The sequence below is a fragment of the Lissotriton vulgaris genome, chromosome 1_1, assembly GCF_964263255.1.
Source record: "Lissotriton vulgaris chromosome 1_1, aLisVul1.2, whole genome shotgun sequence".
Taxonomy (NCBI): Eukaryota; Metazoa; Chordata; class Amphibia; order Caudata; family Salamandridae; genus Lissotriton; species Lissotriton vulgaris.
Window position 1 is genome coordinate 774,665,225 of NC_141685.1, and position 12,356 is coordinate 774,677,580.

A 12,356-nucleotide genomic window follows, 5' to 3' on the forward strand; every position below is an offset into this window, starting at 1 on the left:
CAATGCCGACGGCCTCTATTTAACACGCTGCTCCCGTGAATAGCACCAAGGTCGGGGGAAAGACAAGCCCCCCTCGGAGCGATCATTAGGCGCTCCAGCTTTCAAATATATTCCGAGGAGAGTCGGGAGTTGTAATCCGGGGCTTTTTCTAATCCCGCATGCGCCTTGAAGCCGAGGCCAGGCCAGGGATGAGTCACCCAGATTCCCGCCAATGACTGGCAGCTGTGGTGATGTGCAGGGGGTCGATCGGGCTGTGCGAGATATTATTAGATGCGTAGCCCTCAGGGGGGATGGTCTGATGGGACTTAGTCACTGGGATATGGAAGAGTCCTCCGCATGAAACTTCATCTCTTCTTCTCAAGACGCACGCTGTGAAGGTGTGGGGGCTGACGTGGGGTATATGCTGATCACTTAGTGCCACATACAAAACAAGGTCGGCGGCGAAAGTGAAAGAGCCGTGATCACCAGGGCCAGCCCGACCATCTGTTTCCAACTAACGTGAACACGAGAGCGGGCGCGATAATTGGAAACAGATGGCGCTGCTGCTTGCTCCCGAGGACCCTAGACCAAGGACCAGAGAAGGCGGGACATGCACCCGCCTTGGGCCAATTGCATGCTGTCTTTTTTAGAAAAACGCATGCAAAGGCCAATAGGGGGAAATTTTAACAAAAGCACACACATGAGCGTGTGTTCATAGTTTTAAAGCCCTTACTAAAGCCTCACAGAGCAGCGCATGTATGCTGGTTCAGGCGAGACCTAAAAAGGAGGATGCGAGACACAGGGAGATCGCTGGGTAGTAAAATATATGTAGAATACTAGAAGTAAACTGATGAGGAACAAAGATGAAGTAAAAAGATTGCAGTATTAGAGGAACAATTAGGAGGAAGAGAAACAGAGGTAGAGTGAATGAAGGACCTTACCTCTACTGCACAGATAAGTCAGGTTACCTCCGCATGCTTCTTTACATTGAAGAAACTTAGGAAAATCCTACCCTATATACCGTTCCCACTTAGGAAAACAGTGGTGGGAGCTTTGATCATGTCCAGGGTGGACTACTGTAATGCTCTTTATTTAGAAGCAGGTGAGAACCAGCTGTCCAGGCTCCAGTCCATCCAGAATACAGCAGCCAGGGTCTTACTTAATCTCCCGAAAAGACATCCTACTTCTAAAGCCATGAGAGGACTACATTGGCTCCCAGTCAGGCGCAGAATTCAATTCAAGGCCTTGTGCCTGGTTCACAAATCACTTTATGGGAACACCGCCGTGGAGCTCTCCAACCTCCTCCCCCGCTATGTGCCAGCACGCACTTTAAGATCTTGCAGCCAAAACCTAATTCAAATCCCCAAAATAAGGAGAGTCCGGTGGGGTGGTAAATCCTTTACCCACCAGGCCCCCAAGCTGTGGTACAGCTTCCCTATCACACTGCGATCGCAAAACAACAGAGCCAGTTTCAGAAGGGCATTGAAGACATGGCTCTTCATGATGCCCTAACAGTCTGATACCTCTTTTGTCTTATAGCGCCAAGACGCCTCGGCATAAGAGCGCTTTAAAAATAATTCACTCACTCACAGCGAGACTAAGGGAGAGAGGAGTAGAGGTGGCTTAGGAGGGGTAGCTCAGAGAATAGAAGTGCGCCCCTGGAGGGGCCAACTGGAGATCCTTCATGTGAGGCTCCTTGTATCTTAAACCCCTCTATGAGGACAGAAAAGGGATCTGAGCCTGATGGGTTGATATTTTTCAGTATTAAAGATGCATTGGTATTGATTTGGCATTGGTCTGCGGACCACTTACTTCTCTTGCTCACTGAGCTAATTTTGAACTTGTAACTATATGGATATTTAGCTGCCAAACTTGTTTTTTGAACCTGTGGCACCCTAAGTGGTAATGGGTATGCCCAGAAATGGGTTCATGCTCACTGTGTCACTGGCCCCAATATGTACCCAACTGATGAGCTTATAACTAGGGCAAAACCGGTTCTGTGTTGCTTGTGTTCCGGCTCAGGGAGGACCTGGCTTGGCAGTTTGGGCTGCACTGTTCCCATGAGGAGCAGTGTCAAGACTGTTTTATGGGTGGGTCCAAACTGAGGTGGCATGGCGAGCAAAAGATCATTGGGTTGGAGTGCTGCCCGAGATATTGCCAATGGTTAGACTTATTGCAAGCAGCCTTCTATCACCTTTTTTGTTTTAAACATCTACCCTGACCTTCTCCAATTTACACTACATATTAACGTATGTCATAATAAATCGGTAACTTGTTGCCCCATTGTTTTCACAGAGAAAGGAAAACTGAACCATTTTCCGAGGTAATAATCAAAAGAGAAAATAATGGTTTTCCAAATCTTGTCAATTGGTGCACCATTAAACATAGCAAATTGAATTTGGCAAAACCACTTAAAACACTGAAGGCCTCATTACAAGTGACAAGTTATTTGCATTGTTGATCTGGCAGCCAGTAAGTACCAATACCACAGGGCACAGTATTTCATGGGGCGATATTGCCTCCCCATTCTGAATTTCACTCCTCAGAATGGGGTATGATGTATTAATGCCCCATGTAGTCCTTCAAGTAATACATAGCGAAATATATGTAAGGAAAAAAATGCAATGTTTTTTTTCGCTGCCTGAAATCATGGTTCAGGAGCAAAATCATGTTTGCACCCAAATAGAGATTACCAGTCCTCTTTGAAGGAGGGTTGAGGCTCTTATTCCCATGTGAAGTTAATACTGGTTGCAGTGCAAATTTTGTTTGATATCTTAATTCCCACTACGAGTAGTGCCTAATATTCGATATGCGAACCAAAGAATTGCTAAATTTTAATCTACACCAGTGCCTATTTGCATTCAGCCAAAAGGCAGTTACAATAGTATCACATTGTACGCATTCCTTGGGTTCTCCTGAGTCCTGTCTGGGAGAGGGGGAGGAAAGTCTTAAATATTTAGATTTTTTTTTCTTCCCAATTTCACCATTCTGTTTTACCAGCTATCATAACACCTTCAATTCATCTGCCCACTTATCAAACTTAGATGCTCACTAGGTTGTGCTAGCAGGAATTGTGCAACCTTCCAAGATGGCCACTACCTCTTAGCACAGAGACAGAGTATGGTTGCTGTGAGAAAGTGAGTTTCTGTTGCAGTACCCCCCACTTTTTGCCTGATACCTGATGCACTTTTCCTTGGTGTGCCCTGGGTCCCTGCCAATCAGGTACCCAGATCCTGTGTTCCTGCCCTATAAACTATACTAAGGTCTAAACCCAATTGGCATCTCTGGCAAAATTTCAGCCCCTAGTAAATGGTACCCTAGGTACCCAGGGCATTGTGACCAGAGAAGACCCCTAATGGCTGCAGCACTTATTGTGGTACTCTTAGGGGCCCTGTACCTTGACACCCACACACTACCTGTGCAGGCTGAGTGTCTAGGTGCAGCACTAAGCAAAGAGTCGACATGGCACACATCCCTGTGTGCCCTGCCCACAAACCCACTGCCCTGGCATACATCAGCCACCCCTCTAGCTGGGTGCCCTATGCCAGTGGTGTGGGACTTGTGCCCCTACAGTACCCAGGGCCTTTCCTGGGCACTGTAAGTGCAGTGATGCCATTAAGAGTGTATGGTGCTGGTAGGTTGTCATTACGAACTCCACAGCACCATAATGGCTACACTGAACACTGACAAGTTTGATATCGAACTTTAAACCCACATTAAACCCACACTGATGCCAGTGTGGGGTTTATTGTAAAATGCACTACAGAGGGCATCTTAGAGATGCCCCCTGTAACCTAACCTACAATCCACGCCTTGTCTGAGAGGCTGCTTAGGCTGCCACACATCAGACATGTTGCTGGACCCCTGGGTGGAGAGCTCCCCGCTCTCCTGGACCTGGGACGAGGTGCCAAGCCTCCCCCCACCAGTTCTGACCCTCACTCTGATGGGAAGACTGGCAGGAAAACCTACGTCTGAAAGGGGGTTGTGCCAGCCTGCGCCAACTCCACCCCTCAGTTGGGTGAGGAGAGGTGATGCATGACCCCGGACGCCGGCCATCTTGAAGATGGGGAGCCTGCCCAATCACAGCTAGGCTCCTCACCCCCTCCCACAGGAGAGGAGCAGGCTAGGGGGTGTACCCCCCCCCCAGGACATGGACATGGACGCATTGGTCCCTGCCCTTGCCCTACCTTTAACGCCCCTACATTTAGTATATAGGGGCATCCTGAACCTTTTTTGACAGATCCAGATTCCGAAACAAGAAAGAAGATCAAGGAACACGAAGACCTGCCGTGCAGCTGCTAAAAAGAGGAAGACACCAACTGATTTGGCCCCAGCCCTACCAACCTGTCGACCCTCCAACCTGCTTCTGCTAAACCACTGCATCTCCAGTTGTCAGCAACCTCAAAAACCCCAGAGGACCTGGCTGCCTTGTGACGCTGACTACCTGGGTCTCCCACGAGCAGTGGTACTGCTCAAAGCAAGTAACAAGCCCTGGCATCACTCTGCACCCGCCAAGCCTGGCCTGTGCTGGAGTGAATCAACACACTGAGGACGTCCCCCCATCGATTCTGACCTGGAATCCAGTGCCAAGGACCCTCCTCAATGACCCCGACGACGCCTGCAGCCTCAGGACAAAGGACCCCTCCGACCGCGACCGTAAGATTTCCCGACCTCAAAAGACACCCCTGCACCCGGCTCCCCATGGCCCCTGTGCCCCACTCCTGGGTGCCTACCTATCCTCCAAGATCCTAACTTACCCCTCGAAGTGTTGGTTGCTCCAGGAGATCCTCCGTCCCCGAGCTTGCAGCCTTTGTTCCCTTTTCAAGATCGTCATTGAATACCATTGGGCGCCCGACGGCTCAAAAGCACCCTGCACCCAGCCGCCCGAGTGCCCCTGGCAGTGCAACCTGTACCCTATCCTACTTCCCCATTTTGCCTGAGCAAGTGACCAGGATCCCAGCTCCCACAGCCGCGTGGCCTGCTAGCCAGCAGCCACCAACCGTAGGCCCCCTGCCTCTCATTGGATAACATTACGCCTAACTACCTCTACGCCCGGCCGCCCCTGGGACGCTGAGGGTGTACCAACTGTACTTACCTGACCCTCGGGGACCCCTGAGTCTATGCCCGGAACCTTAACTTCACCAGTCGAGTACTCACCTGAAAACCGATGACTCACTTTCCAGCAATAGGATAACATTGACTGGTTTGACTCGAAATTTCTTTTAAGTGTGAACTTTTGAAATGTCAGAATATTCATCTAAAATCAGCCGAATATTGGAATCCGAAGTACCCACCTGTAATCAGGAGAGAAGCCAGTGCTGTATCTTTTAGCCCAGTACTGAACTGCAAAAGTAATCAAAACCGTGGTCACTAGTAATCTAAATTTCGGCCGTAGGAAACCATTGACTGTTTTTCTGTGAAATTTCTTCTAAGTGTCTACTTTTGAAAGTTACAAATATTCCTTAAAAATCGTACCAACTACTAAAACATAATTACTTACCTGTCTTAGGTAGAGACCCCAGTGCCGAACCTAAGAGTCCAGTACTGGATTACAAAAGTAACGAGAACCTACTTTACCTGTGCTTTGAATTTCCTTCCATTGGATAACATTGCTGGTTTTGCACTAAAAAGGTTTTGTGTCAACTTTTAAAATACCTTTAAGTTCTTTAGAGATCATTGCAATAGCTAAAACGTTTTTACTAAACTGATTTCAGCTTAGACCCCAGGACTTAATCTAGGGTCTAGTTATGAAGTTACAAAAGTGATCTATAAAGTAATCAACTGCATTTATGTAGAAAAACCCATTGAGCTCAATGTTAAATTATGTTTAAAATTGTGTTGCCTACTGCAACCATTGTACCTATTGTGTTTACCAAGTTTATTTCCTCTTTGTAAAGTAATTACATGAGAGTACTCATATCGAGAAAAGTATATTTTGATACCTGTTGGTTCTAAGATTAAAACAACTATATCTTTGGATATAAAATCAATTGGCCTAGAGTTAAGTTCTTGAGTGTGTGAAACCTTTTGCTGACTGAGTGTGTGCAACAAATGCTTTACACTGTACACTGGTACTGCCTTACTGCTCGACCAAGCTACCACTTTAGGGAGTAAGGTCAGACCTGACTTTAACTTCTGTTATACCTCCGGGGATTGGTGAAGGCAAAACATCTAAAGAGTGGATACATTTATTAATACAATGGACAAGAGATGTGATCAAACTGAGATTGAATTATAACTCAGCACAGCAGCATCACCAGGCGAATACAGATGAGGCCACACCAGGAAGAAATCTTCGGTTGTGGTTGCAAAATGCTAAAAACGAATCAATCCTGTGATGCAGCAGAAAATTGAGCATTCAGATCTATTTGCCACTTCAAATGATACATTTATGATGCATCAATCTGGGGCAGGGATGACTTGATCACTAGCAATTATGTTTCTAGGTAGGCCCCCTTTAGACCTCCAGGTGTCATTGGTGGCACCTAAAGCTCATACTGCAAGAGTTTACCTCTGTTTTTACAGTAAAAAAGCATATAATCTGGGTGGCAGCGTATAAAACATCAAAAGTTAATTAAAAATGCTAGCTTCAATTTCCTTTACTTGGGAAAAAATATGTGACTCTCTTGTTCAGTTATAACTTTTCCAGTGTATGGGTGAAACTGCCACTGATATCTTGGATCGGAGAGAAACCTTTTACTATCTCACCTTATGCTCACTATAGTCACCAGAGAACCGTTCCTAGTGATCCTGGAACAGAGAAAAGAGACCCATGGGATTTTGCATAGCATTTTGTATATTCTACTCTCACTTGTTCGTAGTTGACAAAAGGACAGAAGGTCTTCACATCATCAATCTCTGCATCGACATGACCAAATGAGTTCTTCAGAATGATTATCTTGGGTGGGATACTAGCCTTCCTTTCAACAGTGATTGCTTCTTACTGACAACAGATTCCAGGGAGACATATCTCGGGGTCTTCACTGGAAGGGTCCATAACAAAAGCAATACTTTCTTAGATATTCTAGGAATAAATAAGAAAAAAACGTATTGAAAAATAGATCAAGACCTGGCTCATTCAAAGTCAACTTTCTTCTTCGCAAAAATATTGATTTGTACAAGAGTGCCCTAATGTTGGTCCTTCTCTTCCGGTGACATAAGACTCAGCTGCATGTCACTGACAAAATCCCAAAATCCTGAAACCGTTCTAGGGTGTTGTTTGTGTTCTCTTCTAGAGGGTGCTTGGCCGGGCAATTGAGGATGGACTGATCCTATAAGGGGAGGATCAAGTATGATTTGTATATTGGTGGTCTCTGGAGTGTCATACTGGGCAGATGTCCTAATGTGACAAGCATGTTCACACATTGTCTCATAATGCACCGCATTGATGAAGCCGAAGTGGCCGGCAGAGGTAAGAGCGATGAGGCCGTGGGACGGGATGGGGGCAGGGCGAGGTGGGTGTCGGGGAAGTCGACAGACGATGGGATAAGTAACATTTAAATAAAACCACTTACCTTGTGCTCGCCGCATAGCCGATTCATCAACACAGCAAACGCAAGGTAAGTGGTTTCATTAATTATTTTATTTAATGTTACTTATCTTGTCATCTGTCAACTTCCCTGAATCCCACCCCGCCCGCCCCGCCGCTCTTATCTGTGCCGGCCACTATTGGATGAAGCCCAACAAAGCTGAAAACTGGTTTGTGGATGCTGAGTGTGACCAGTGTGGCAGTTTGGACTGGGCTGTCCTTCTAGGGTCAAGTCTGATTCGCATATGGCTGGTCTCTATCTGCCGCAGCTCAATGGCCAAGAAATTAAATTGAATGAATTACAAATGCCTGAGATTCATTTAAGAATTCCACTCACCATCTTTTTTTAAAATTCCAAGTAGGATCAATTAGTCTCTGGGGATACTTACAAATAAATCATGAAGAAAATAAATCAATGCCATACATTTTGAAAGTCCTGTTTCTTCCCCACAATGTTGACGTACAAAAACAAATCCCTTTTTGAACATCACTGGTATCCATGCTAGAATAGCAGCTTCAAACCCCTGTTCCGCAAACAGCTGTGCTGTGTTTACCTGCTTCGAGTCTCTACACATATTAAGCTATGTGCTTACAAACTTTGAAGGTGATCTCTGTAGCAGTGTTTGAGTTATTCATTGGCAGAGTGTCTTCTTCACAGCTGTAAGACATTATTCTTGGGACATCACAGTTACTAGAAATTTGTGTTTGTCAGATTCCATGCCCTTGGTGGAAAACTCTCTCTAACCATGAATTATAGGTCTATAAAAAAGTTCTTCATTTTCAGCTAATCTGCCCTAGCATCTTTACAAGAGAATTGAACATATAATTTATTGGGGAAACGGCCTTCAAAATAGTCTCAGGAAATTCGTTTTTTTTCAAGGGTAAATTGTCTGTAAAGATTCGTTTATGGGGCTTGTTTCGCCACAAAACACATTTTTACAGGATTTTTCAACAACCCTTTTCCTTAAAGCTGCATCAATGGATTGAACCAAGTGATGTTTTTATGTTTTTTTTAAAGTGACAAAAATGTCAAAAGCCAGCTTCCCAAATTTTGCCCAGTCCTACTTTTTTGAAATACAGATAGGCACGAAAAGCAGTAACTATAGCATGTGGGTTACTGCTGGCAGACTGACAAAAAGTAAAACTCTTCTCGAATAAATCTGCTTGCCAGCACATTGTGGAGGTATTATGCACCAGTTCTGCCAAGGATTAAGGAAAATGTGTTTTATATGAAACGAGTACATGTCAGAAACATTTGCTTTCAATGAGGCTTAAACCCCTTATGGAAAAGTTTATATTTGAAAACAGATTTCCTAGTGAAGCCTTTTATAAAGTACACATTCATATGCATTTAAAAGTGAATTTTGCTGGTGATGCTGGGATTGTATAATACACTGCTTTGCGTCCTAGAGAAAAATAATAGAGTAATAAAAAAAACAATAAATCGAGTGTGTAAATTATTTGGCGTCTGAAGTTATGCAACTGCTTTTTACAAGGTGACATTTAAGACATAAGTCGCCTGGGCTCTTGCTTTACAAGTCAATGAAATTTTTCCATAGCTTCGCGTGATCCCATTGCATACTTTCCTGGTTACATTTTCATAAAACACTGGTGACTGAGTGTATAGTTCTTAGCATTTCACTTTTCCTTGATTGGTTTGATAATCTGAATATCAAAATCCACTTAAGGCCATATGGCGCTACGCCTCTGTGTCAAGAAGCGCCATACCTCAAAGGAGCAGGACTTCATAGCAATTCAAGCTAGTACTTAATTTGTGCTGACCAGGACCTATTACATGATTCTATATCAAGATGGAGAATATTGATACGCAACATTGAATGATCCATATAGCTTGCCACGATATACTATATAACACAGCTTTATCGCCCATTGGTGAGGGCTATGCCAGTTATGAAAGACCCTGAACAAGAGTTATAGGTTCCGAGGCGCTAGTGTGAGCCTATAACGAGGGAGATGGTCTTTAACAATCGGAATCATTGACATAGCTGCGCGAGCAGAATGCCCTGGGCAGCACTGTTTTTGGAGGTGGCGGAGGTGAGGAAGTCGTTTCTGACAACTACCACCATACCCCATGAACAAGTCGTCTTACCTGCACCAGGCGGCAAACTTAGCATCTGTCCCGGCTGGCAGTAGGTCTAGCTACTCCACTTATCGGTATAGTCAGAGGTAGAAAGGCAATACATCTATAAGAACATGTGACCCACTGAGGGTAAAGTGTTCTAAATTAAAAATGGGAGTAGCTCAAAAATTGACATCGGGATGTTGGAAAAGGAGGTCTATGCCAGCCATTATTGGCTCTAAACCACTGTATTGCTTGTAAGTGAGCTCTCGAAAGTCCAGTGTTCTAATCGCTGTTCTTAAGGCACTTATACTTGCCTTGTGAAAAAGTGGTTAGGTCGGTGAGTGATTTGTTGGCTTTATAGAAACCGTAACATAATAAAACATAACGTAACAAAGTAATCTAGAGTAACACAATATAAAATAACAGCCTAAATTAATGTAGCCCAACATAAATTAACACAAGATAAAGTAGCGTAACTTAACATAACGTAACAGTACATAAAGTAACATAACATAATGTAACTCAACATAATATACCGTATTGTAACATAACATAACTTGTTGTGCTACATAAAACATGAATATAGATGGGCTAAGCTGTTTTTTTCAGGCAGAAAAGGGACAAATGAGAAGGCAGCGAAAGATATGAAAAAGGGAAAAAGCAGGCATGAAAGAGAACCTGCAAGAGCGAGATAAAGAGACAGAAAGTATAGGGTGCTGGAAGAAAGAGGCAAGAGGTGGAATCCAAACTAGACAGCCTTGGTCTTCAGCAACTGAGAAATTTGACAGCACTGGTGGTGGCAAATAATAAAATCCTTTGCCCTTACACCTATTTCTTTACAAGTTATTCTTTACCAGTAGCCACAACTTGTTGGACATTGCTTGCAATTGGCCAAAGCATGGATTAAAGTACTCCATCAAGGGTGTCTACCCCTTCAAAATGTCATTGATGTGGTTTGTGAGTTGCACCCAAGACTACAACTACCTGGTAGCATTGATACCACAATTATATTGTTGTAAAATATAATTATTGACAAATTGGTACTCAATACATTGGGAAGTGTATTATGGGAAATGTATTACTCCTCAGAGCGGATACCTCTTTCGCTATCCTGTCACCTATGACTGATAAAGATGTCTACTTAATGAAAAGTAGGCAATATTGAAACAAAAAACAAATAAAATATGATTTACATGTGAATAACATTCTCATTCTTTGCATTTTGAGTGCCATGTGTTTTATGGTAAAGAAGCAAGCAAAATCTAAATGGACCCCTGGACTTTCTATATCTTCCCTTGGTGTCTGACACCCTTTATCTATGAAGGAGTTGACTTCTTACTTCTGTTGTCTTTTGGTGTTATGATGTTGCATTCCTCTTTAATATTCCTGAATGAACAGAACAAAGCAAACAAAGCTCACCACGTGGAGATAATGAGCAACCTAGTTCTGATCTACTGGACCTAAAACAAGTTCAGGGTTTGCAAGCATTATTTCTAGTTACAAATTCTGAATTGAAAAAAACATTCTAATTTAATTTAGAAAAAACGTATTCATACATGGATTAACATTCTAACTACATGCATACACTACTTCAAAAGAACATTGTTTAATTATGTGATTCTGAAACGTACCTTTGCCTGGTCAGTAGTTTACAATGGTGTTTAGAACTGACAACTTAAGTTGGACTTCCAGGATCTGTATAAAGGTGTTGCTTTCGATTACATTTCCTTAGGGACTCTGCCATTGTCAGATGGGATATTGCCAAGGTCTCTCTCTCGGATGAAGGCTTCTATGAATGTATTGCTGTGAGCAGCGCAGGAACCGGTCGTGCCAAGACCTTCCTTGACGTATCAGGTAGGTGCAATTAATACTAAAATAAACAAAAATAGTGATTACCTATTTTACCAATGCCTTTTGGGTTGATACATCCCAAAAGGCTTTTTAACGTTCACAAAGATCGGCCTGTTTGCGACCAGTAAAACCCTTGATACATCTGGCCCATGATTATGCCATCCTAGGGATGTTACTTATAAACACAATGCATAATTCCAAACATACATAATGAAAACAACATCCTAATTAGAAGTGTGAGCATTCGTGATATAAAAAATTATTTACTTTATGTCTGTATTGTACACACTCATTTTTTCCAAATTGTTAAGATACAGTAGTCCTGTTCTTGCTGGAGTCCTATGATGGTAAACCCCCCCTCTTTCATTCCAATAAATCCAAGATCAGACTATCCTTACGATCTTTTCCATTCATGCACTCTTTGGTGGTCACAATATACTCATATGTTCATACAAAATATTTATTGATCAGTGTTCCATTAATTTCTTTGATGTGGATATGATGTAACCGCCAGAGCTGGCAATTTTGGAACTGAGGAACCAGGTTTCGACAGCTCAACACCTTGTCACTTAATCTCGCTGTGTATAACAAATGAATGTGTTCTTGTGTAATGTAACAGGTGCTCATTTGAAGCACTCCAATACCTACGGATCAAGTTTGCACTATAAAAAAACTGCATTTTGTTAACTTCTAATTAGTTCCTTTTTAGGTCTCGTGACCTCTCAATGCGCATGCATTGAGAGAAGCGAGACTATAGGGCTTTAAACAGACTTTAACTAACTGGCGATTTGATGCTGTGCCCGTGCGCTTTTAGGTCAATGTGCAAGCGCATTGACCTAAAATGCGAGTGCACAGCATCAAATCGCCAGCCATCTGTTGCCCAGCTTGGTGCCGCTCCACCCCCTGCCGGATCAA

The 12,356-nt window shown here is 43.5% G+C and overlaps 1 protein-coding gene across 1 annotated transcript in view; it reads left to right on the plus strand.

Annotated features, from left to right (window-relative positions):
* Positions 1-12,356, plus strand: part of HMCN1 (hemicentin 1) — a 1,183,532-nt gene that overhangs the window by 326,480 nt on the left and 844,696 nt on the right. The window contains exon 10 of the mRNA XM_086956029.1: positions 11,323-11,444. Coding sequence (XP_086812155.1) covers positions 11,323-11,444 — 122 coding nt within the window. The remainder of the gene's footprint in view (positions 1-11,322; positions 11,445-12,356) is intronic.